The sequence below is a fragment of the Lonchura striata genome, chromosome 10 (genome assembly GCF_050655825.1).
Source record: "Lonchura striata isolate lonStrDom1 chromosome 10, ASM5065582v1, whole genome shotgun sequence".
Lineage (NCBI taxonomy): Eukaryota > Metazoa > Chordata > Aves > Passeriformes > Estrildidae > Lonchura > Lonchura striata.
Window position 1 is genome coordinate 15,676,464 of NC_140712.1, and position 27,874 is coordinate 15,704,337.

Genomic DNA, 27,874 nt, shown 5'->3' on the forward strand with positions numbered 1-27,874 from the left:
GCACCTGTCTTCTGCTTGTAATTCACCACAAGACAGAAGTCCCTTGGTAATCTGGTAGAAATTCTTGCAGTCCTTTGAAAAAAAATCACTTGTAATTCAGTAGTTCTTTGATTTGCAAACTCTGGGTAGAATTTAATTCATGTTTCGTTCACTCTTTTCCAGCAATTACTCAAATTCCACCTAAAGCTGATCCTTGTTTTGTTCGTATTGTCTCTGATTTAAGATGTTATGTTCATTTTTTTGGGGAATGCACCATAATCTAACCTCTCCTTCTACCTTGCATTTAGCTGAAGAAATGTGTTGTGATTACAGCAATGGTGAGATGACAGGCAGACCTGGCTATCAGGGTTCCATTCCAGTTCTGATACTTTGCAGTTTGATTCTTTCCTCCTACACAGCTGTTGCAGCCCTGGATGACATTGAAAGTACAACTCCCTCCTCTTTCTGTTCTGCCAGAGCATGTTATAAGTGAAAAGCCCTGGAAGAAGCTACAAAGAGGGATGTCTGGGAACAACACAGATTTAATTTGAAGCCATAGATGTAAAGAATCACAAAAAAGTATGTAAAAGTCACAACAGTATCAGAGATTCCATCTGAGGAGACTGCCCTTCCCTTCTCTAAAGCCAAGGACATCAATATCCTGCTTTAGGCCAACAATGACAAAGATTATTTCATTACAGCTCGAAAGCTCTGCAGCTTTGACCCATATGATGGACCAGAATAAAGAAATATCTCCACTAAAAGATGCTTTGGTCCTGTTTTGTGTCCAAAAGACTCTTACGTTCACTTCATGTGAAAGAAGCAGAGATGGACAAATCTTCTGTCCTTGTTTAGTCTCTAAATAAGAGTTAGGTCCCTCCTTTCCTACTGCTCTAAAATTTATGGCCTTTTAGTAGCCTACATCTACCTTCAAGAAAATAAAATAAGGCAAGAATAGAAGCAGAAGGTGAGGCATCATCTAACCAGTGAAAAGGGGTTGTATTTTTTTCTTTGTCTTTTTAGGAAAATTCTTTCATAGCAGAGAGGTTCACACCTATCTTACCATATATCTTTTCCCAACAGCTATCTTTTGCTTTACATCTGCTATAGCAAAACAAGTGTCCTTCTACTGAAAGAGATTGCTATTGGCCTGGGAAAAAAGACTTTCCCCCCCTAGATAATGATTTCTGTAGAAATACACACTTACTATGTGAGAGCAGAATCTGAGAATAACAGAAGTGCACAAATTATCCAAGAGCTTAATTTATAAACTTTGAATGTGCTCCGGCTTTTAACAAAGTACAACAAAACAAAAGAAAAAAGTTCAACAATAGCACAAACATTGCCAAACAATTTTGAGAAATGTCTCGCTGCTCTCATGTGAGCAATGAGATTAAAATTCTTTACTCTCAGTTTTTGAAACTACAGACATTAAGATCTCAGCAAATATCTCAATACTTTCAGTAGAAGAGAACTCATATTTATTCTACCTGTCAGATATTGGGCATAATGTTGCCATTATTTAACTGCTTAACAAAACTGAGGTCCATTAATTCAGTTACCTGTTGGTATGAAGTCAAGACTCTTGACTGATGAGACACTGTAATTATAACAGTCCCTGTCAATTCATGCATGATGATGTTGCACAGACAGTATTAATTTCTAAAAATTAAAAAATAATGTACTTTTGCTGTGTGCTGCTACTCAAAGATAGCACTCTAAAAGTGAGAGTCACTTTTTCAGGGCAAAAGGCCTGAGGAAATAGGAAGACCATGATCTGATTGTGTGAATAATCTTTCCTAGTGTCACAGTCCACATGAGAAACATATTGCAACATGGTCCTTGAGTAAAGATGCAATACTGGGCTTGGTTTTCGCACTGTAAACAACAGATAAAAATGGAATACTAAAACACTTGGAATTACAATGCCTTATCTTTTGGGCTGGCTGCTTGATGGAATATGATGATGAATACCTGAGCTTTCTCAAATCACATTTATTGTAATGATGTGCTGGTGGCACCAATTTCTCTAAGCTTGTGTCTTTTTTCTCACTTAGCTTTAGATGCGGTGAGAATTCTCAGGACTAGAAGTAAAACCCCTTTTTCTTAATTTAATCAAATTATAGTTCTGAAGTTTTGCATTGGTGCAAAGAAGCCACCTAGCTGCTAAGAAGGGTACAGAACTTTGTACCAGGATCCTAGATTGGAAAAGGGGGATGAAAAAAATCATTGTATCATACAAAAAAACCCCTCAAAGTACACCCAACCCATCCATACTGTGGGTGCATTTTAAGGCCTGTAGTTTGTCCTGGGTGCATGCCCTTGTATGCATTAAGGCACTAGACCTTAAGGCACAACAAGGCTCTAAGTTGAAACTTGCACCAGGATGGACACAGGGTCACCCACCTGGATCCAAAAACTGTGACTATCCTGCAGGTCAAACACTGCTCCTATAAGGCTTACAACTGTCTTGAATATCCACTCACCCCTGGTGGCTTCTTCCATATGGTAACCCCCTCCTGCTAACGTGGCAGCATGCAATTATTCTAACAAAACCAGCAACAAAGCAGCATTTAAACTGTCTTTGTGACTCAGTCCTGGGCCTTCAGAGAGGTTGCAAGGCCAGAACTCTGGGGAGGGAGCATTCTCTTTGCAATGTATGTTTCACTTGAAAGCATTTTCTGTATGCAGAATTTAATATTTTTATCTTCATTTAAAATGCCCTGAGACTGTCCTTTGATGTTAAGTTAGGAAAAATGTATACTCTGCTGTTCACAGAATTTGTGCAATTTTGGGATTTTCTACTTACATCCATGTTAAAGCACAAGAGAAATACATCCATGAAAGAGCTGTGATTTAATATGAAGATATAAACTGTAAATACAAAACAAGAAATTGGAAACCGGAAAATCTTTCCTTCTAGAAAAGCATCACTACTTCGTAAGGTCCTCTAAATTTCAGAAGCAGGGTGCCAAGTAGGGTGACATTGCTTGTCTGCTCTGCTAAACCATGTTCTGCAGAGAGTCCTGGGATAGAGCGTGCTCACTTCAGTTTGCAGGATTCTTTGTGGTATTTATATTAGTGCAAAATTTGTTGACATAATGTCATGATGGTGGTCTTCTGCCCCAATCCAACATCTAATTAATGTGATTAAAACCACAACTTCTCAAAGAAAATTTGGCATGCATTTCTAGAAGAATATGCAGACTTCTTGTGTTTGTAATACCTATCTGGATGCAAATGCATGTGTTTGATTTCCCTTGAGAGCTGTGTGAACAGTTATTATTTCTGACCTGGAAATTATTCTACTTTCCCTATTTGACTATTGTTTTTGTCTGGGTTAATGCATCCCTGAAACCAGATGTGCAACACTGGATATATTTCCATTACTGAACATGATCATGGGTATTTATTATCCTGATGTTTGAGGCAGTAACAGTTGGTTTGTGCTGCCCACTCCATGGTCTTGGTCTGGTACAATGACCACCAGGCCTCACAGGACAAAATGCAGGGTGCTGTAAGGAATCCATGTCAATGAGGCATTGCCTGGGATATTATTGTTATTAATCCCTTGAAACAAAAGGAAAGAAAATTTAGATTTTAGTTTTCTAAAGCATGCTTCTATTAGATTTTACACAGGCATCTACCGTGTGGCAGAATCAGCATCACCTCCTGCTGTTAGCAATGAAAAGGTTGCTCTGGCCAGTTCTAATTCCAGCCAGAAGAGTGCAGCAGGATATACCTGTGTTGAACATGTCCTCACAGGGCAGACCCAGAAAATGGCCAAAAAATGTTTAAATATCACCCACTTCCTCCAATAATAGCCTGAGATGTAAAATAAAATAAATGTCAGTTAACAACAAATTGATTTCTTTCAGTCACAGAAAAGTGCAGTAGAAAGAAGAGGATAATTGACCAAACAGTGGCTACTGCTCCTTAACTCTAAACACAGTAATGTACATTGCTGTAAACAAAAGACTAGTAATGGAGGAAGTGTTTGTTTGTGAATACTGAAGATTTTTTAAGAATACATTAGACTAGGGGAATATAACATCATGCAAGAACTACATTTGCAATAATCCTCCACGGGGACACAAAAAGGGTTTTATGGAGCCAGATTCTTAGATGTTCTGCAATATCCCAGTGTACAGTCAAACCTTTGTGTTACTCTCACAATTTTCTTATGAGGTCAAAAACTACTAATCTGAGTGTGCAGCAAAATGCATCTGCAGATCTTTGCTTATTTTTAAACAGAAAGTTAAGAGTTATGACTGGAGTTTTCATGCCAACCAGCTCAGTTACCTGTAGACAGCCTTCCCCTCCTCTGCATGAAGAGCTCACACCAGACCCATCTTACATCTGCTCAAGGGCACTAGCAAGAGCTGAGTGTGTGTAATGCAGTGTTGGCAGCTCCATGTGAGAACAGGCACTGCTTTTTGGAGTTTTGTTTCCAGCTGAACTGCATGGTCTGAATAAGGGGGAAACCTCCATCCCTTTGTCATAAAAAAGATAAATATACAGAGATACAGGTCAGATACAGGTTACAAAGATACAAGTGAGAAACTGAAACTACTTTCCTAATATAGCCTTAAAGAGGTTTCTTCAGACAATCATAGCAGAATACAGGAAATCTAAGGTAGAGGAACATTCCCAAATGCAACAGGGGAGAGTGTAGGAACAGAGAAAACAGAAATTTTCCCATTAATTTCAACATGCAGGTATTTCTCCTTTTTAGCTTCATCTCCCACAGACTGGCATCATCCACTCACTGGCAGTAGTTGTTCATGCCTGCATAGCTTCAAAATGTGTTCTTCTCCATTCAGTTCCTGCTGTTTTCTTCAACAAAGAAAGATGTTCTCCCTTTCTGCCACAAATAATATTCAAGAAGGAGCTCTTCAAAGATTCTCTCTCTGTGGATGGTCATAACCAAAAAAGTGCACAAATGCCACCCACAATAGTAACAGTGCTCCATGCACTCCTTCCCCCTTTGGAACCACCCTGTGGCTGCTCTACAAATTACAGTGTCCCAGTTTCATGTTTAGCTACTGCTCTTCTTCGTTCTTGTTTTGCAAGGTGAAATGGAGAAAAAGAAACACAGAGACTGGAGATTTTCATCAAACTCCACAGAAGTGAGTAAAACTTGGGTGCACCACCACCTCTCACCTCCCCTGGAAAGGATGGAGATGAAACAGCTGAAGGACAAGGATGGGCACAGCAGAAGCTCTAGCTACACTGCCCTTTGTAGTCAGAGAGTTGAGGGTCTTTTGTGCTAAAGCAGAGGGAAGCAGAGTGCTGGGAAAGCTAAGTAGATGGTTTCACTCAAAGGAGTTTTTCTGGATATGCTGAGGGAGGCAAAGGGGCTCACAATCTACAGGCCATTGCAAAAAGTGGAAACTCTGCACACAGCTCTTTCTGAAGAGAGAGAAGCCCCCATTTTTGTAGATATCATTACCAAACCTTGCATAACTTTGCACAGAATAGCTTTAGGCAAGTTGCTGGCTTGGAGCACACTCCCTCGGAGCTGCTCGCAGCCTGAGGAGCCTGCGTGTACCTCTCGCTTGCACATGGCCTCTCTGCTCAGGAATCCAACGTAAGGTTTATATCATCCCACACAGAGGTGCAGATGTTGGCTTCCCAGAGCAGCAATAACATGTCTCCTCTCCAGTAAGTTATGTTGTTTTCCTAGCGTCTCCTCTGAAGTCACTCTGGCTGCTCCTGGTTCTTCCACATCTCTATACTCCATACACTCACACATTCTGTTCTCTTTGAGAATTTTTGGCTGGAGTCTGTTGGAATGTCATAAGGCATATCTGTCCATATTTTGAACTTGACTAAACTGGCCAAACTCACTTAAAGTCAGTGTTTTATATCTAGGCAGGATCTGTTTCATGCTCTCTTACCAGCAAAGATAACACTAGTACAGTTGTTACATTGGTCATGTAGAAATATTGCCTGCAAACAAATCATTAATTGTGGAGATGGGAGTGTAGAAATTGGTAAAAACTTGTTTTTTCTTTCATAGTGTAATATTTTGACCTGTTTTAGTAAGTTAACAGTTACAAAGCACTGTAAGCAGCCAACATGGGCCTATTTACTCACACATGTAACTAATGATCCTTGTTGAGACATGATTCCAGTATTATAAGCCCTGTTCTGCTAAATTCATTGAAATTGCTCCCAACTTACATTACCATAAATGAGAACAGAATTAGATTTAACATGAATATGCAGCCCTATGCATATGCAATTTTACTATGTATTGATATATATGTGTGCATAAATCACCTATGCATGAAGTGCATGTACATAATGTCATTCTTATAAATCAGCAGATTCAAATAAGATATTTTCCTAGAAAACAGCTTGTATAATGACTATAGTTAAAAATAATAATTTTGGAATTAAAATGAGAACTCAGGTTGAAATCTTTTCATCTGCTCAGTTTTACTGCAGTGCAAGTTGCTCAGTACATACCTTAACAGTAATATATTACTTGCAACTATGGGATCCTCTTTTTTAAAAAATCAGGAAGCCATTGCAGTTTATTGTTGTCACTGAAAAAGTGTTAGGACTAGTTGTTTCTGAATTTGAAGGGAAACAAAGAGAAGGTAAGAACAATCCGGGACAATTCAGCTCATCCTTGATGGTCACCTCACTGGCTTTAGGCAGACTGGGCTTCTGGTCTTGAGAAACACTGGTCTGGGGTAGGATATGTACAGACAGGGAGTGAATAGGAAATGTGTCACACATCTTAAGAACTTACAGTCTGACTCAAAGACTGAAAAAGGGCAAAGAAGAAGCTTCAAAATACAGAGTTCTCTCTCTCATATCATCGTATGACAGGAAAGGCTTGAGCTTTTTCTAGTACATGGTATGTCCATCTAGGACCTTTTTTCAAGCAGCCATCAACATGCTTTTCCAAAAAGCGGTAACTCATTCCACAGTCCTGACCGTTTCTCAGACTTGAAAATACTGTCAGAGCATACAGCTGTCAATGACTGCCTCTACCTAAATTTCCAAGCTTCTAAAGAGTGGCAGGAGTTAACAATAGGAGCAATATTATAATAATAACACATTTTGGAAATCCCTACACTGAATGAGCAGAAACTACAGAGTAAGAATAATGACCAAATATTTAAAAGACTGAAGCAAAGAATCAGCTCACACTTAAAACATATTTGGATTGGCATTAAGTTATTGAAAAGACAAAAAAATTCAAAAAATCATAGAATGATGCTGATATATGGTACTCCTCACAGTCCAAATTACAAAGAGTTTTGCTAGAGACTTTGGCAAGCACAAGTTTGACAAATCCTTTCAGTATTGCACTCAGCAATCAAAGCAACTTCTCTGCTTATTAAACACAAGCATCTGCAGGCAATAATGGATAGTAATTCACAGTCAGTTTTACCAGTTTAGGGTAGGAGCTACAGAGACACAATATAAAAGGCTACAAATGCTTCCACGAAGCTTTAAACGAGTGCAGAGTTAGACAAAGTGCTCACCAGAGAGGGACTGTCACTTCACGGTGTTACCTTTCCTTTGCCTCTTTACAGACCACACAGAAAAGCTGGAGGGTGCTCACAGGGAACTGAGCTGACAGGGCTGCAGTTTAACAGGGTGATGTTTCAACAGTACATTTCCAAGTTAGCAACCTCACATCATCCAAGGACTGCCAAAAGGCAAGGGGAGCCAGGGGGTGAGGGGTGAAGGCAAGGGGAAATTAAAAGCCAGTCTACCTTCAGAAACATGCTTGCTGAGGTTATGTGGAAATTTCTCTAGCCAGCAATCTGTTCGAGAGTTTTCCAAAAGTTTTCCAAGTCATTCAAAGCTGACTCGATGATGCTGTGCATACTTAATTTTACTTCAAACTGTGTCTTGCCCTTCCCTTAAATCAGGGGTACTGCCAGTAAATGCTGCTCTGAACAAAACCTTTGATTCAACCTTCCTCCTCTTATTGCACTGTTGTCTCCTTCCCAGTTCAAACTCTCATTTCAGCTTGGAAATGCATGCTCGCTTGCAGGCTGAATGGAATCCTTATGGGCTGTATCTCAAACTCTAAAGGTGTTTTTAGTTTAGCCTCTTTTCTTAAATCTATGCTTGCTGATTAATCAGAAATTGCTTGTGAACCCTTTTCAAGGAGGACCTGGCATTCTACTTAAAAATCCCTGGATTAAGTTCCAAGTAGTTTAGCTGTTTTTAGGCTTCCCTATTCAATTCAAGGCATCAGACAGGTATTTTCAGAACTTGTTTGTCCACTTTGCTGGGTTTTGCAGCGTGTAACTTCACTAAGGATTCACTAGAAACAACAGCCTCTGGTTTTGCCACAATTTTTTTAAAAGTACTTAGAGAACTGGGGCTATAAAAACAGATCCCTTACACTCCATTCAAAATAGATTTTTGCAAATACTCCTGTAAGCTCCAGGACACTCACTGTTCCAGAGGGACATAGATTTGCTACCACAAACTATTCAGAATACCTGTGTTCTGAAACTGGAAGCTCGGAGTAACTACCCCCAGGTGTGCACCCGTGCTTTCTCCTCTGGAGTCACAGAAAGACGACAGGATATAGTTTTTGAAGTTCTTGTTTTCTAAGGGAGAAGAAAAAAGATAAAAATAATAAAGGAGCAACATACTTAAGTAGCAAGGGTGGGCATGCCCAGGCCCAGTTCAAATCTCGGGCAAAGAGTTGAGCCCCCAACTGCACATACTCACAGACTGCAGATGTGAGCATCTCTGGAATTGAGCCCCAGCCAGGGAAAGCTGCTTCAGCTCTCCAGACTGACTCTGAAAAGCTCCAAAAATAATGGTACTACTATTCTGAAGTGAAGTTCCTTCATTCAACATCTGTGGTGAATATGTGATACGGGCTGCTATAAGCATCACACGTATTTAAAACTAACAGGAGATGTCAAGGCTTGGTCCAGCCACATTGTGGTCATTAGGAGGAGGGAGCTACACAAATGCTTCATGAGATACATCTGCTGCTCTAGCGGTACTGAGGGCTAGCCTATTCTGAGAAATCTCCCATCTTGTCCAGATTTTTGAGAAATAACAAAAAACCCCCACTAAACCCTTCCAAAGTATAAAGAATAAAGAGGGCACAAAATATCTTTCAGTGTGGATCTCAGTGATGAGATGTTTACCTTCTGTTTAGCTGACAGCTTTTAAATGAACCTCTACCCTTGCCTACTGCACAAAGAAAAAAAATATAAATAAAATATCTGACAACATTTATTACATTACTTCTAATGGCTCATTAATATAATGACACTTCCTTATTATGGAATAAGTTAGTATCATTGTCAAACCAGTGCTCTCTACAGACAGAAACATTTCTTTTTTTTTAAAATCAAAATTACGAATAGCAGTATTTTCAAGCAAAAAAGCCTTCTTTTCTGAATCAATCAGAGGCATTATTATTGGTTTTTATTAACACATACAAAATTATTAGGGTATACAAATGTGTTTCTTTTTTTGACACAGTGAAAACTAAGTAAATGGGCATTACATTTGTTTACATCACATTTTGCTTCAAAAAACCAGTTAATGATTAAACAAAGATGTTTATATATATATATATATATGTATATTAAAAAAAAGCTTGAAATAGCTGGATAACAAATAATTGATTTATACTATCAAAAGGCTGGGAGCAATTGTGTCTCCTGTGATTGTGCCCTTAGCTTTCCAACTATGACCCCCACTGATAGGAGTTTCTACTAAAAATCTGAAGAAAACAACAATGAAAAAACCTCAACAAAACAAACACCACTCTATTCCCCCCAAAAAATCAAAACCCCGATTCCCCCCAGAACAAAAAACCTCAAAGCAATGGCACGACTTTCCGCAGGCTAGTATTTTTTCCTGACGGCTTCAAGCACAAATGTATTATTTTAAATATCACATAAACCTACAGTAAATTAAAAAAATAGAAGATTACTTTACACAATGCATGGAAACCACTTCTAGTGAGCACAAACATTTACAACTGTGTCATGTTTTTTCCTTGCATAACCCATACTCACACACAAACCAGTTTTCAAAAGAATTGGTGAAATAATCAGTCCACATTTGTTTCTTTTATACAATATGAAATGGTTACAATACCATAGTATTTTTTAGAATAAGTTAAACATCAAGACATATGGCAATAGCATTGTACTATTCTTTCTACATACATATGAAATCCTGAATTTTAGTCTATTTCTATTCAGTGACAAAAATGAAAAAAGACTAAGATCCAGTTATACTGGAAAACTAGACTAGTTCTAGAAACCACAAATACTGTAAGCACTTTGGTATAATATGTACAGATTGTGCTGTCAATGTCATGCTTGCATACTAGAATTGATCAACAGATTTCCACTGGTGGAATAAAGTAAAAAAGGTACTGTAAAACTTGCTTTCTTATTTCTTTTCCTCTTTGCAAATGATTGAAAAAGGACACACCACAAGTACACACACAGCATTTGTATGATGTGAGTACAAATTAAATATTAAAGTGTTTTTAAATACAATGCAAGGCCAGTCTTCTTAAGTGCATAGAACGTAATGCAGAATACTGTTAATTACAGGGGCAACTTCAAAGATATGAAACATTTTAACAGACACTGAACAAATTTCTTATAAAAAAAAAAAAGAGGTGTGAATGAGAATAAGCATCCTTCTATAGTTGCAAAGATCATGTTATCCCCCACTGGTAAGAGAAAATAATTGCTGCATCATAGAAGATGTATCAATCCACTGCATCCACATTCTCTCAGAGGCTTAGAATTGCACCCTCAAGCTCCTAAGCAGTTTGGATATTTAGATGGGGACTTTTTCCTTTTTTTTTTTTTTTAATATATATTTTTAACAAAAAAAATTCTCTTTCTGAAAGTAGAACTCAAAAAGTGCATTTTAAATTAAAGGGCTTACTGTTCCCTTATTTTGTGGATGCATTTGCTATAGTTTAGAAATTTTTGTTTAACTTATTCATTCTTTCTACCACTACAATTTATCAGAATGTCTCATATTTATTCAGGCTATTCTGCCAAAAAATTAAGTAGCCCCTTTTCCTGCAAAGCAAATGGTATTAAATTCTAAGAAACCCAAAATACTGTAATATTTACTGAAATGAATTGCAAACTTAAAGAGTAAGGACTGCAGGATTTTCAGAGGATTTGGACTTTATGCAGTCTTCCCAAATTTGTATTTTTGCCTTTGGATTTTGGGGTATAGTTAAGTACATATATTCTCTTCTACTAACACTGCAAGTCAACTTCAGACTAAGGTCTCAGGAATGAAATGGCAGCTTCAAAATTCTCAACCCAACCAGAGGAAACTTACCCCAATCATTACTCATTTCTTACACAACACAACAACCCATTTAACATGTAAACACAAGTAATGATGGTTCTCATTTGACACTCCTATTGTGGCAAGTAATACTTCACAGGTATCAGAAACACTTTAATTAATGTCTCCCTATTTCCCCCCTTTCTAAGATGTCTTCTTTTCCTTACAGAAGTTTTAGCTGTTCAACATCAAACAATTGCACAAAAACTACAGCAGCAAGCTTTGCAAACTGAAACTGCTGGAGAGCACACACAGGAGAAAAGAATTTGTGGTTGTTGAGTGAGCTAGAAGTCAAATGAGCTTAAATAAAACTAATGTTAACACATTCCTTAATTGAAATGATTAATTCTTAGCAGAAATAAATTAAGATCAGTCTGATCTTACTGTAAGCTAGTTGGTGACCCAGCCAGACTTTTGTGCAGATTGGGGTTTTGACTGTGCCTGTTCCGACTGCGAACAGATGAAAACATTGTGTTGCAACCTGGGACTTTGCATTTGTGGAGCTGGCGGAGATGCACAGTTTTGTAATGAGCCCTGAAAGTTCCTTTATTACTGTATGTTTTTTGACATATATGACAAGTTATTGGCAAACTGGAAGGTAAGTTTATAAAGTTTTGATTAGCTTTCTCAATTAGAGTACAGTCTTGGTAGAGATCATCATTGGGCATTAGGCTGGGTCCTTCACAGCTTTCATCACTATCATCCAAGGGCATGGTGCATATTTCACTTCCTCCATCAGAATCCCAAGAAGAATGAGCACTGCTTTCAGATTTAATGCTGGAAGTAGTGCTTAGATCCAGAACAGCTCCATCATTTAATGGATCATATCCATAACTCTCAGAACAGGGTTCTGCAATTTTGCTCATTGGAAATATGTAGCTGCCTGTTCTGTTCATTCCTTTGAAGATTACAGAAGTACGTCCAACGTGTTGTTTTAAAGAGTCATCTTGGCAAAACTCCTTAGCCATGTCTTTCAAGAGGTATGTTGCATTGAAATGGTTGTTGAATTCCAGTGTATCTTTAGTCAGAAGTTTATGATGAAGATTTAGGTTTGAACTATGTCTAGAAGAACAAAGACAAGCTTAGCAAGAAAGTGTTTCACCTCACTTAACAGCTGTTTCATAATGATCATAAACAAAGAAAGGGAAAAATCAATATTTAGTAGCATGCATGAATTGTATACTTCAGATTTGACCAACTACTACACTGGGAGTGCACATGGACAATTTACACATGTGAGTGGGTTTCTGAACTTGCTTGCACTGACATATATCAAATTCTATGCAATAACTCTACAGCAATCACCTGCATTGGGGGTAGCTGTCTGCTCTGCTAGATCTAGTGCTAAGTCTAAAAGAGGTGGGGGACAGACCAGAAACCTGTCAACTGAACTGAGATCAGAGAATGGACTGAGGTGATTAAGAAACAAGATTCTTTCCCAACGGACAAAGCAGGAAAAGACTGACATCTGAATCTGCAAAAAATATTGATGATATCATGTACTGCAACCATGTCCAGGATGCAGCTGTACACATCAGTACAGAGCCTTTTCTTGACAGGACTATCCTTGAAAAAGGAAAATTGAATTATATGCAACTGGCAGTTTTCAAATGGGCATCTCTGGGTTCAGTTTAAAACCACCAAAGCATATAGAATCACTGCTCCTCATTGAATATTACCAATCTTCTCACTGGGAACTTACAGGCTCTGTCTAGAAGGCTGAGTTTATTGTAATACAAACAAAACATTTGTCTTTCTCCTTGCCCTCATTGTTTAAACAGAACCATGAATTGTTCAAAAAGGCACACAAATATTTAGCACTTGTAGTCACACTACTCTGTGTTAGTCTAGAAACTTCTGCAAAGTTGCTACAAATAACTATTGTTTTGTACAAAGCTTACAAAGCTTGTAAAATGTCTTCTGAGCTCACTTGCCTTTTTTTTTTTTTTAACCCATCTTCCAAAAGCACCTATGTGAAAACTTATCTCAACATATTGGTGTGGGAAGGAATTTGTGGCATGTGAATGCAAATCTTACTGCTGGCCTTCTTTCCTGTGGCCCATATCGCACTTACAGTGCAGAGGAATTCACATCTGGAAAGATGCAGGCAGCAGGGTATGAAGCCCTGCCAGCAGCAGATGAATCTGTGCATCTCAGATGCAGCAGCCAGTCCTCAGAGACCAGCTCATCCTCTCTGGATTGCATCAGCTGGCTCCAGCACTCCTAGCAGATTACAGACAATCTAAACCTTGTGTCACGCTGAACTACTATCCAGGCATGTTCCCTGCAGCCAAAAGCTGCTCTAACACCCCTACACACACTTGGTAAATTTGTAACACTTCGCTGCACTTGAATAGCTTTGTTACCTATCTGACCACTTCAAATACATTACTGATGGTCAACAACAAAACCTTGGCTCTCGTTACTCAGTTAACGTGCGTAATAGGCTGAAATAAAATGAATTACAGCAATACAGTACTGAAATGAACATTAAACTGAATCAAGCTCATGCTTTAGTTTAGAAATTAGTATTTAATCTCATAGAAAAGCACTACTGATATGGGTAAACACCAGATAGTGTTAGACTACCACTGCACAAGGTTAATTTTGGGCTGACAAAGATTAATCTTGCTTTTCTTATGGGCTTTTTCTCACCAGTCTGTTCCAAATCCTCGAGTAAAGAAAGGACAAGGGCAAGTGAAGATTTCCTAAAATGACCTCATTGCTTTTTCTTTAAAAACACTGTATACATTAAAATAGATATGAAAGTACATATTAAACATGTAAGTCCACATATGCATCTACTGGAAAATTGCTGAATTCATACCCTTACAGCCTTCCCTTTATGTACTAAAGTATTCTTTCAACTACTGCAGTCTTTATCAGTTATGAAATTTTCATAGCTTTATTTAATACCTTGTAGTCTTGTGGAAAGGAAATGTTTCTTTCAATGGATTTTCATTTCAAGCATGTTCTGATAAGTTATCATACCTGTTATACGAGGATACACAGAAAATATTTGTAGGCTCCATTCCTCAAACACTCATTTTAATTTCAAATTAGGCTCCATTGTGATGGTAAAATAAATACAATTTTGTTTATAATTTTCTTACCTGTCTCGACTTCTACGAGAAGGGAAAGCAGCATTACAGCCCTCAACTGTGCAAATATGCATTTCTTTGAGATGTACATTTTTGAAATGCATTTTTACACTGTAAGGGTTTTTAAAAGTCTTCTTACAGATGTCACAATGAAAGCGGCTTTCTTCCTTCTGAATCCCTAGTGCATGTTGACTGACATGATCCATATCTTTAGAGTCTTCAAAACAAGGAATGGCAGCACCCCTGTTTGACAAAGTGCTGAAAAAGCCCCCGGTCAGCAAGTGGTGTTGCAATTCAGGGCAGTCATTTTTAGGAATCCTGTGGTTTGACTGCTCTTTAATATACATGGGGGGTTCAGTCACTGGTTTTATAACATCACTGTGGTGGTGTTTTGGATCTTCATATATAATCTCATGGGAAACTATTTTTAATGGTTGGTTTTCTTCTGGTTTAACCTCTTTCTCACAGTGTTGCAATTCATTCTCAGAGATATCCTCGATGTATTTGTTATTTGGTGCAAAGACAGATTCAAAATACTTTGGGCCCTCTACCCCAGAGAGAGATTTCCATGAATTACCTGAATGGGGGTGCTTTTCCACCCTGTCGGTCACCCGCTTCTCTATCTTATGCTCACAGGTCTCAAGCTCTCCATCGCTTACCCCCTGCAGGCGTGAATCATCTTCAGAACTGGCAACATCGCTACTTTCATTGGGTGTCTCAACAGCTTCTTTCTCTATCTTAATGGGCATACTGGACTTACGAGACTTCTTCTTGGGAAGCACGTCAAATGGCAATTCATTGGAAACAAGCTGCTCTGGTATTGAGGAAGAAACAAGAGGCAGAGAAGGAAGAGTACCCGGAGTATTGGCAAGCTCAGCTGGTGTGACTGGACTACGGTAAAAAGGAAGAACGGGCTGTACTGTCTTCAGGTTTGGAAAGAGGACACCATTATGTCCAATACTGGAAAATCCCACCTGGCCTTTTGAATCTGTACAAGAGCTGGCATAGTTGGAAATAGTTCTGCTATCCGGAGTTAAAATTGTGAATTCTGTCCTTTTACTATCTCCAGGTCCAGCAATGGTCAAACCATTTCTTAGATCTTTATCCCTGTTATTTCTGTTCATTGGCATATGGAGTCTGGGGTTAGGATTTGCACTATGTCGATTTCGACTACGCAATGAGCTAAACACCATATTGCAGCCCTCAATGGTGCATTTGTGCTTTATCTTCAGATGAACAGCATTGTAATGTATTTTCAAAGTACCTTTATCGTAAAATGTTTTTTCACATGCAGTGCAGAAGACACGCCCTTTCCTAGGCCCAGAATTCTTTTCAACAGATTTCATTTTGTTTTCTGGTGATAGTGCTGTCATTTCAAGCTTGGCTGCTGTATTATGTGAACTGGAATCACTTAAAAGGGCATCATCTTCTGTTTTAGTGATATCTGGACCATTTATGCTCCTCTCATTTTCAACTTGAAACGGTGTGGAACTAGAAGTTAAGAAACTGTTTTCAGAAAATGGTATCTGAAGATCTTGTTTGGTTTCGTTGCTATGGTCTTGACCTTGCTCAATCAAATGTCTTTCTGGTGGTGAGCCTATCAAAGGTGGAGGCACTGGACTGAAGAACTGAAACGGCAGCATGAAAGCCATGCTATTTACAATATTCTCAAAGGGATGAATGCTGGTGGGACTCATTTTGTCCAAGGAAGCAGAAAAATTAGGACTGTGTGGGTTGCAGCTCTCAATGAATGCCCTAATATCCAAATTGGCAGTTGGTGGTGGTATTATGATCGACTGCCCTTCTTTCTCTTGAATTGCCATTAACTCTACAATGGACTTAGTTTCTCCAAAGCGAAGGAACTGCTGCAGAGTAGCCAGTTCTTCTTCAGTGGTCATTATGCTCCAGTGATCCAACACCTTTCCTGAAGCATCCTAAAGCCAAAAATATTTAAATGCGTTAGACGTTAGTTAAGGCAAACAAAAAACACTTCCCCTCAAATCTCTCATGTTTTTCAGGGACTAAAATTTATTCTCTAGTAAAAAATCAAAAACATTCCATTTAATGAGATTAATGTGAATTCTGTGATAATTTTTTCCAAATTTTATCACATTGGTGATATTATTTCTTCCTGAATTGACAGTAATACTTTCCAATAAACTATTTTTTTTTGCACAAAAATTAAGACACGTTATTTGAACAACAGATAGTATCCTGTAAGCACAGACAGGAGAGATGGAGCAATCAGACCAAGATTTAGCTCCTCATTTAAGTCAAGTATTCTTTCATTGCAAGTTTAATAATCTTCCAAGCAACTAAGATCAGAGAACAAATGAACCTATATCGATCTATTGCCAGTTTTCACAGAGCACAGCTGTAATTACACTAGTGTTGGAGTTCTTTCAAACTCTAGCTATGCCTAACTTTTCCCAATAACTACAATAAATATTTTATCACAGAACATGTATTTGATGGCCTACTGAGATTTTTCACAGTGCATGTAAGAGTTTCTAAGATGATGAAGAACGTAACATTATAAATTTTTCATGTGATAGAGGTTCAAGGTAATTGATTCCATATTTTTAATCCTAACACTAAAAAGCAAGATTATCAAGACCATTAAATATTGATTCATGTCATAATGTAAGATCATAATGTTACTTTACATAAAAGGTAACTTCCACAGCAGCAAGGACTAATATCAGTGTAAGCACATAGGGCCAAATACACGCTGGCTGCAGCCCCAGTAAAGTCGATAGCACTACCAGAGATGAATATTGTCCCTGGTGTTTTAAATAATGGTAAGTTTATTTCTTGATGTATTATTCTGCTGTATAAAAGCAAACTCACTGTTTAAATAATACTGGAACGAGTTCTAAAGCCTTTACTTTGATACATTACCAGTAACTTTTGATCTTTATTTTTTGCTTACCTTTGTTGTTAGATTTGAGCAAATAGAAAGCTTTCAATTAAGTCCAACTAAGAAATAAACCAATCACTAGAAATCCACCTTTTCTTTTCTGGCATTAGCTTGTACAGGTTTATTACTGCCTTTCAGATGTGCCACACTGTTAACACATTGTGAACCACTGAGAAGATTAAGATAGAAAACTACTTAACTGTCATATTTCTATTTTACAAGCCCCTCTAAATACCTGTAGCACATATCCACGTATATAATCCTGCAGTGTCCAATCCAGAGCATGGAGAATCTGTATCACCTCTTCCTGCTTCAGAACACTGAAAAGCCGATCAAGCAGAATTTTAAGGCGCACAGGAACGGCTTGGGTTCCGTACAACATGAGGCTACTGATATCAAAGACAACATTGGATTGAACTATTTCTACTTGGCTTGATGGGTAGAGGTTTGGAATCCTTAGTTTGCTCAGGGCTGAAAATAAAAATCACAAAATGTAAATAAACTGGAGTCCCAAGAAAGAGAAAATGAAATGCAACTAACATTGGGGTGGGGGTTGAGGAGTGACACGAAAAACATGTAATAGTTATGAGGATCCTAAATGGTTTTCTATAGATTGTAAAAACAGATATTACCATGTGCTACCCATCCATGCCGGCATTGGTCACATTGTCGCTGATTTATTTTCCCAGGTTTGAAACACTGACAACTACAGTTCACGAGAGTGCACCGGATAGCCTGGAGATCAATGGAAACATGATAGGTGACATATAAGTGCCATTCAGAGTGTGCAGATTATACATCTACAGTACCCCCATAAAATCCACATGAACACAGAATTAACATACCAACCCAGACCTATCAATGTGCAATGTAAGTAATCCAGGCAAAGCCTGAGTTATACAAGGCTACCTGTGCCTGGAAGAGTCAAGTCACAGCAGAAACACTACAGTGATATGGAAGCAGAATATTTAACAATATGCACAGGAACACTTCTGTGGATTTATTTAGGTTGAAGCACCTTCATAACAATTATTGTTATAAATTATGAATTAATCTAAGCTATGATCCTAATACATGATCATTTTATTAGGAAGTTTTGAAAACAAAGCTGTACAGATGAAAGACCCCCTCTCTTGCAGTTCTGCTGGCACTCCATACTGCAATATAGCATGTTCTAATGAGCAATGCATCAGCTCTGCACAGATGCCATACCCTACACATCCAGAATTCACATGGAATATTTGTATTCTGTCAAAGACACAGGAGTTCACTAATGTTCCTCAGTAACAAAGTTCGCCAAAAAGTACTCTAACTCTTCAAAGACTAAACAATCACATTTTGAAAGCAAAATAGAGCAGACAGAACACCAGTTGCACTGTTCAATTTGTACATCGCTTTACTCTCACCAAGGTCATCTATAATGCAAATCAAATTAGTATTCAGATGTCCCTAATCAATGGGTTGATACAAACTCGTTTCCTGGAATATATGATTTCTTCTGTATGTGCCCATCTGCTGGACAAGGCAAACAGACAACTTGAAGGTCCTAGTTAAAGCTCCAGAGGGATTTTCTACAGAGCAAAGCTTTTGCAGGATTCTGCACTGCTTGGATCTGGCACTGAGAATAGCTCCTGTATAAACAGAATATTTACTGAGGGAGGGAAAGCAAATATGTACAGAAAGCCTTCACTGGAATAATAAGGAAAAAGAGTTAGATCACGCAATTGTAAAATGTAGGTGTTTTTCTGCTTTTAAATTAATATTACCTCTCCTAAAGTTTTATGCAAAATGGGGACTTCCACTCCTGAAAATACCTAAAGGAAAGTAAGGTAAGATTGGAAGAAGAAGGGAAATGTGGCATTCCCACACTGGCACTTCAGAAAACATACAAGGAAGCCTGATTGTCCAAAAGCTTGCTATGAAAGATGGATGCAAGAAACACTTAAACTCAGACGTACATTGCAGAAAGTTAATTTCACTGAGATTTACAATGGGCATTTCTTTAGACTTGCAGCCTCTGGCTGACTCAAGGCAGAAGAGGACACTGCATACAAAAGGTTACTATAAACAAGCGTGTTCATGACATTTGGATGTCTAGTGCTTCACAGTAATGGATTTGGAATGAGATTTTAAATCCATGAGTTACCTTACATGCTCATCTCCAAACTGCAGTGACTTGATGCTGAAATTTGCCTGTATTTGAAGAATTGGAACAAGTGGCAACAGGGCTCTTAAAACCTCTGAATCACTTTGCCTTTAATCTTTTAAAGGAGCCGCTGCAAAATTCTGTGTACTTGAGAAAAGCTCTGTGCTCCCCATAAAGTCATAAAATACACATCAATACCCTATGCAGTATTGCTTCATTTTAATGGAGGATGTATTCTCACTTAGATGCTAAAATACTTCCATATAACAATAAAAAGCCATAAATTTCTTATGGAAAGGTTGGGGGAAGAAAATGTGTAGTTGACTGTGGATTCATTTCTACCACAAGATATCAAACAATAATGCAGATTGAGTCTTCTGCCTCTCTGCATACATAATATTCTGTGACTTGCCTGGACTGAAGCCCTTCCACAGGCAACCCTGCTAGGTTCAGTAAGGTGCAGTGCATTCCATAGATGCATCTTGTACATTTCCTTCAGACAAAATTACAAAAGAGTACTTCCTTTTTCTGCAAGAAGTAACAGAAATCTGCACAATGTAAAAAGCTGTCAGGATGATAAGTTAATTGAGATTTCAACATTTTTTTCATTCCTTTTCTTTTGGACATGTTCCACAAATCACTGACCTTTAAAACTACTTTTTCTATTTAATTTGTGTACTTGGACAAGAGAGATACACCACACCAAATTTTGCATTTCATAGCTTTCTGTAAGAACATTCTTCTGTATAGTACACGTGTTTATTTTGCTTTCCTGTGTATGTGTAGAAGACTGCATATGCCAAAACAGGAACAAGTAAAAGGAGGGCATTTTGTTTTACATATATGAAAGCAGCTGTTATAAAGGGAGTAGAGTTCCCCCTCTATTCTAAATATTGAATTGAACCTCTCTCAAGTCACATTATTGCTTCTGCAAACTAGAAGGCGTTAGCTTGCATCCTGCTAACACCCTCAAATCAGGGATCTGTGCTGACTTAAAAAATTACTTGAAAGAATCCCTAAGAAGAAACAACAGTGATTTTTCAGGTTTTTTGTATTTCCCTTCATTTGTGCTTGTCACAGCCTGTGTCTCCTAAAGCTTTTCTAGCAACATGTAAAATAATATATAGTCTCAGAATATATAAGAAAGCAAAATGAATGTCTGAAATAATCAGTGAATAACAATTTAAATTGTTACTGTTCAACTTAAAAAGGTATTTGTAAGATATGCACTTGATTATCTCCCAAATTAAAACATATCAGGCTTTATGGAAAAGAAATTTAGCAATACTTCATGAAAATAATACCCTTGTCTTTTGCCCATTAATCCTACTGTCCTTAATAGCCTAGTCTAAGGTACTATAATTATATCAAGTCTTTTAATAAGCTTTATTTTCCTAACAAGTGGAATGTACACACAATTTCATTCTGCAGAACAAAGAAATAACTTTCTGTATTGCATAGATGCAAAGCTTGAAAATTATAATTAAAGGATTGGAAATGTAGAAGGAAATTACAGTTGAAATTTTTTAAAGTACAATCCTTTCATTCACATAATTATTTAATTTCATTTTCTAGAAACAGAAGGCAGATGGTCTAAAAAACTAAATCTTATGCTGTCATCAAGTATCTTGGTATTGCTTTCCAGTCACTCTCTCCTTCACAAATGGATCTTTCCTAATCCATTATCAGACCCACTTTCTTAATTCTTTTAAAAAATAGAGTTGAAAAGACTGATCAAAATGTTCTGTGGTTTCACCAGCATGATCATGGGAATCTGAATACTGAACTTTAAATAAAAATGATCCATCATTACAAGACAGACACTAACCATTAAACTGGACACTGAAAAGCATCTGACTACTAATCACTGCATCTTAACATGTGCTGCCTGCAAGTCACGCCTGCTCACATACTTTTTTTGCCAGATATTGATGTGGCTTCAGTTACGCTTCAAAATTTACTGAATGTTTCTTTGCAACCCACTCACAGCCCTCACAGCTAAGGGAAAGCCCAAGCTAATGGGACATACTCATGCTGATTCTGGCTATATAATCATGCTTGATTTCACAAAGCAAGTTTGAGGAAGTCTCCTGGGACATATGCTTACTTGCAATACACAACAGGTTTAAAAAAAAGCAGCAAGACAAGAAGGGCACGATAAGTATATCCAATCTCATTCAGTATTAAGAGGGTTCTGGTTTGACAGCACTTTGGCTTGGGAAATAAACTAAGAAGCAAGGAAATACTGAAGACCTTGTCAGGACCGAGTTGGAGATCTGTGCTCATGCTGGAAAGCTGCTCTGGGTCTCTGCACGCAGCAAGGGCAGCAAGAGCAGACACCAGTAACATGGAAGAGCAAGTCCCAGATTACCCTGGTGCTATTTAACAACAGAAATGCACAGGTTAGCACCCTCACTTCTGGCACTTTCTGGAATTTAAGAAAAACCCTTGCTATTTTGCACAGTTTCTCACCACTTTAAAAACTGCTGCTTTTTTTCCAAGCTACTGCCATCACATGAAGAGTTTGAGAGTTCCCTGCTCTGCTATGAGCATTACTGACAAAATGGTGTCATTGATGCCAGGTTACAGGAATATATTTTGCAGGCGGGGCTTAGAAATTTATATCAGTTTAAAATGCAAGTTTGAAGAAGGAATTTTAGTTAAATGAAACAAACACATGAGAGAAACTTTAATTAGATGAGCTATAGCAGATATGGCTTTCATTGCCCTCTCTCTCTCAGGTTTCTAGCAACAAGCTGTATCTCTTGGCCATCTCATCATCAGTGGTAATCCCACTGAATATATGTAACCCACCATGGTATGTGCTCTGGTGGGCACTAATCCTGTAGGAAAGAAGTGAGACAAATTTGCAGAATAGACCTACAGTGGCTCCACAATAACAACACTTGTGCAGAAAGAGGCACGATTTACAGTGGGGGAAGAAATAAAATTAAACATGAGACATACATGAGGTGATTTAGACGTATTTTCTTGCTTGCTCCTTGTAAAATATTTGCGAGGGAAGTAAAGGGATAGATACCTTTACCATCTCTTAAATTAACAGGACAGCCACAGCTAACTCAAAGGCCAAATCTAAATCTGTGTGTGCCTTTCACAGACAACAGTAAATACAAATGAGTGTGAAGTTGCCCTTCTGGTTCTTTTTTTTTTTTCCTTCCTGTTATTACTATAATCCACCAGGTTTTGTGTGTTTTCAGAGTTTAAATAAGTTCCTTTTTCCTCACTGACTTACATTTGATTACTTTTGTGTTTGAATCCTTTGCACAACCACTGAAAGCAGAAACAAATCAAAACCTCTTTATCATAAGCATCTCTCACAGTGCCATCCTTTACCACATGATACAAATGAGCAAAGCTTTGCTTTGTCCATTTTTGTCAGGAAACTTTTGCCACTTTCCCTTGGGATATATTCTGCTGATAAATAACACAGTCTGTCAGTTTTGTCATGATTTAAAACAAGTTCTCAATTTACATTTTGTTCACCTTACTTTTACTGTATCACAATCCAACTTACCCATATCATACTAATATCTGGGGTTTTATCCATTCCACATGTATTTGTACCCCCCCCTGTCCACTCTATAGTGCATGTTTAGTCCTTTTGCCTGTTCTTCCTCAAGACAGACTCAGTTTTCAATATGCTGGTGAGCTCTCTGTAGTTTACTGGAACTAAAATATATGCCAGCATGTTCCACACACAATCAAAAAACGTGCTGGGCTGATCTAGATGGTGGAAGTACTTGTTGAAGACATAGCCCAACAAGTAGGCATGAAATGCATGTTGATATGAAATCTGTTTGATTAAGCACCCTGTACCTCTAATTGTTCCTTGAAAGTTTCAATGTACTCCCAGTTTAGAAAGGCTCTGACTCCCATCTGCCTGTGGAGACCATTAGCAGGGCCCCTGCAGCATCTTCAAGGAAAGGCTCTGGGCCATTTTCTTCTTCCTGACATGCTCACTTCAAAGAGGCAACAAGATGCCTGGAGGATGGACAGAATTTGGAAGCCCTGTGCTGCCTGTGAGTGGAGCTGGGAATGGGAAAAGGGAAGAATAGTGCACTGCAGCACACTGCTGTGCACAGGTCTGACAGCAAGGCCCAGCTGAGAGTTACTCTGCACAAAGACTTGGCCCATGCTACAACTTGCATGTGTCCAGCTCAGTACTGTGGTGGCTCCTTCTGTCACGTGCTTAAGGTCCTGGAAAGTTCCTCACCACCACAGCACAGAAACATTGCCTGCCTTTCACAGTCTGAGCCCCCGAAACAAGGGGATTTCCATTCAAGTACATTTCCATCTAATCCACTACACTCGGTTGCTGCAAGTTCTATTAATTCTATACTACATCTTCTAATTTTTTAAAATAATTACACAAAATTATTAAAATAAGAAAAATGTCCTTATAATATTTCTAATCATATTGGACTGAATGCATATATTACTTTCACAGTCTTATAAAAAAACCTGTTTTTTACAAAGTAACAGCTGCTGTTAATAGTTATTTAATAAACATAAGTAACAAAAAACTTTCCTAAAAAGCAAACCAGCTTTGCAACTTGTTGTATCCAGAAAACTTATCTGAAATCTTCTGTATTTTAAGCTTTTAATTAAGTAGAGAAAAGTTGTGCACAGATGAGACAGAGTAAACAACCAAAACTGACCAAATAGCTCCAACCTTCTCCATTCAGACACATTAAAAATGCTGGCCCAAGATGATTCATATGACAAATTTCTTATTAGTAAAATAATTTAGGAAAATTATTGTCTCCTGCTTAAGAGACCAATTAGGAGATAGATGGGAAAGGTGGATGAATTTGCTTTTTACAGTGCCACTAAACAAAGTTACACTCACAGCTCAGTTCCTAATCTGACAATGGCTCCTTGGTCATCTGGCTGGTTTTCATTCACACCAACCATTTATTCCTACCAAGTTTAGGAGGTGCAAGAACCTTTGAAAAGTCCAGACAAAAACCTTTTGTTTCTGAGGCCAACCATGGATTTAGAAGTTGATCTTACCCAATTCTACTGAAAATTTTGGCTGGTGTAGCTACCACTCAGCTCCCACTTACCCCTGTTCTGTGGGAGAATTACATTATGATTTTTCTTCTAGAAGTACACAAAGGCCACAAGTTGAATACATTTTCTAGATAAGACGATGGAATAGAACCCATTAATTATCTGGATCATTATGTATATATCCATACTGTTTATTTGGGGTCAGATACCAAAACCTGACCTCCTTTTAAACATCCACAGCCTAAGAATACACATAATCAGGATATTTACAACCCAGAGCCTGTAGCAAATTACATTACTCCATTACCCTCTCCCTCAGTGGGGCTGAACAAATCGAATTTTGGCCTAGAATTTGACCAAATCTCTCTCTTATGGGGGCAATTGAGCACCTTGAGTTGAGAATGTTTAATTGCTCTTGTAATAATTGACTAAAATGTCCTCAAAAACAGACAAAAATTTGAGCAGAGTGAATAAGCTCAGTAAGATAGAAGTGAAATTAGGTAATACCTTCACAGGATGGCACCACTCTGTCAAATCAACCCTTCTTATGGATTTAAAAGACAGTCCCCATGTCAACACTTCATTAAGAAGTTTTTCTACATGAAAAGAGTCCTAGCAGTGAGGAGCTGAGACACGAGACTGAGCTAAGCAGAGCCTCACAATGCAGAGCTGGTTGGGCCCCGTGGCAGCTCTGGCGGCCGAGGCAGAGGAGCTCGGGGCAGTCTCGGGCACCGCAGCGGGCGAGGAAGCACAAGGAGCTGCTGCTGAGAAAGGCAGCCCCGCTGCAAGGCCAGGCTTTAATCACAGCATAACTTGTGGGATGAAAATCACTCCTCATGCATGTCACTTACCCTACAGGGCCCCTTAGGGCAACTCTTGTTAATGGCACTGTCAAAATAATTATAAAGAGAGAAGAATTCGTGTGTGTGTGCGTGTGAGCGTGAGCACACACACTCGAGTGCTGCTCTAAACAAAAAGCACTGGACAGTAAAACTTCATTTTGCCATTCAGCAGCGTGGCTGTAGATAGACTGGCTTATGCTGCAATTAATCTCATTTATTAACAACAGGTAAGTGCTGACAGACAGCTCGGTCCACCTCAGGGACATAGGCAGAGCCTCTTTTACGGTTTGGTTTGGAAATGAAAACAAGAAATACAAATTGAGGAAGGAAAAGATCATGTTATCATTATCTTAGTTGTTATTTACCTTTGATTCTGTAACAGACTGCAATGCTACAGTTCTGACAGCATACCTGCCCTAGCCTGCATAGGTCAGAAATATTTTGCTGGTATTAAGCAGTGTATCTATCACAACATATTAAAGTAATGTCCCTTTTTAACAAATTTACAGGAAATTTTTTTCTTATTAGTGCATTTCAAAAGTGAGTAACAAATTGCTGGATATTGATGAAAAAAACAGGTCAGACTTTAGGGGTAAAGGTAAGTCACTGGACAGAAAGGGTGTGAAGTTTTATGCAATAAAGCACTAGGTGCTACTTAATCTAACAAATAAATTGTGCACATACTACTTATCCATACTGACACGCTAAGCACACTACACTAAATGGTGAAGCTACAGATCTAGCCATGAACTGAAGCTGAATTAAATATTTAACTCTAATCCCTATGCTACCAAGAAATAAGTGTTATTAACACAAATTATTAGCACAAGTACCAGAGAAATGAGGAATATTAGAATATATAAATTGCAAGGCCTTTAAAACTTGCTTTTAACTCTTTACATACTTTATGAAATGGTGCATGTGTGCAATGTGGATGAGTTAATGCTTTAAAGACAATCCTAAATCTTTCAGCTCCTAGCACTGCTGCTTAAGTCTCAAAGCCATAAAATATACATGCTTAAAATTTCTTCCTTTTTCCTGATATGGAGTGAACACATGGATTAAGGAATAAAAGTGAAATAACAGCTCTCTGAACCATTTAATGTTACACAATTTCATTTAATGCAATTTCATAAATTTTAAACACAAACACTATTTGTACACATACACACGATACTATCTATGGTGCTACAGTTATGCAATATTTTACGCAACAGCGTAGCTCCATTGGTAATTTCACAATTTAAAACTCAGTATTCCTTTTTATTGAACACATGTGAGGAAATTTTCACCTAGCTTTCAGACATCAGTTACTCTCACATAAAAAAATACCTATTGTACACATAATTTTCACTGATGATCATTTATATTTGAAATTTCAAGTAAAAAAAATAGCATTTTTCTTTTTTATATTTTTTTCCTCTTTGTTTAAATTCTCTAATGGTTTTAAAGCATGGAATGAAATACTGTTCTTTATACTAAAATGACTAAAGTTGGTTAAAAACTGCCACTTTTCCTCATTCCCTCAATAAATTTTTGGGGTCTGAATACTGAAATTTCAATCTCTAGGATTTTTTAAATGACAGCAACAAAATAATAAGAAACAAAAACTAAAAAAAGACAGGAAATTACACTTGCTGTAAAATTTCAATTGTAGCATCTGCTAGGACAAAACCGGCTGGTTTCCAGCACAGAGGAACAGCACATAGGAACTGCACCACTGAAGCCAGAAGTGACAGGAGATGACCCAGAGGGCAAAATCAGTTTTTCTCCATTACTTTTGGTGGATATTTTATGGAATAATGAATTCAAGATATGTACCTAAACCTCAGCTCAAATCTTCATGAAAAATGTTAGCTAAATGCCAAATCATCCCAAAATGCTTTTAGAACACGTATCTGGAACAAAAGCTGTAATCTAAAATAAAACATTTCTATTTTTATCAGAGGTGTGTTTAGCATCATTGTAATAAAATCTATTGCTGCAAACCAAAAAATTCACTGACTTGTTGCATTGGAAATGGAATTACATGCTCAATATGTAGGAACAGATCTCTTAACAGTATCACGAACAGACACAGAAGCTGGAAGTCAAGACATTTGGTATCAAAAGGCCAAACCTCACCACAGCCTCAGGAGGCAGAAGTTCAAGGAAACACCCGTGAAGTGACCCAATATTTGTAATAATTTCTCCTATTTCTGTGAAGATTCAGCTCTCTCAAATGTTTGTATATGTTTGTAGATACCATTATTCTTAGGGTTCTGAATAGGTTGCAGATAGTTCAGTAGTTCAAAGAATAAAAAGAATAACTGCTTTTAAGAAATCAATCAAGAAAAAATATCTACATAATGTATTAAGCATAACAAAAATGTATTTTCCATAAGATTAGTTATTTTTTTACCTGTTCACTTACTGTTAAAAGTCTGATTAAGCTGCAAACGGCTTAAAATTCTAGCGCTTAATTCAAACAGAATTGCACAATTACACTGATTATTAAAAAAACCTACTATCA

General features: G+C 37.9%; 1 protein-coding gene across 3 annotated transcripts in view; it reads right to left on the reverse strand.

Moving 5' to 3' along the window:
- Window positions 1-10,822: 10,822 nt before the first annotated feature.
- The window catches only part of BNC1 (basonuclin zinc finger protein 1), a 41,623-nt gene continuing 24,571 nt past the window's right edge, over window positions 10,823-27,874 (reverse strand). For all 3 annotated transcript variants that reach the window (XM_021537557.3, XM_085588852.1, XM_085588850.1), the window contains exons 2-5: window positions 17,973-18,075; window positions 17,576-17,811; window positions 14,433-16,354; window positions 10,823-12,381 (exon numbers count right to left, since the gene is read on the reverse strand). In XM_021537557.3, coding sequence (XP_021393232.3) covers window positions 11,700-12,381; window positions 14,433-16,354; window positions 17,576-17,811; window positions 17,973-18,075 — 2,943 coding nt within the window. In that variant the 3' untranslated portion in view covers window positions 10,823-11,699. The remainder of the gene's footprint in view (window positions 12,382-14,432; window positions 16,355-17,575; window positions 17,812-17,972; window positions 18,076-27,874) is intronic.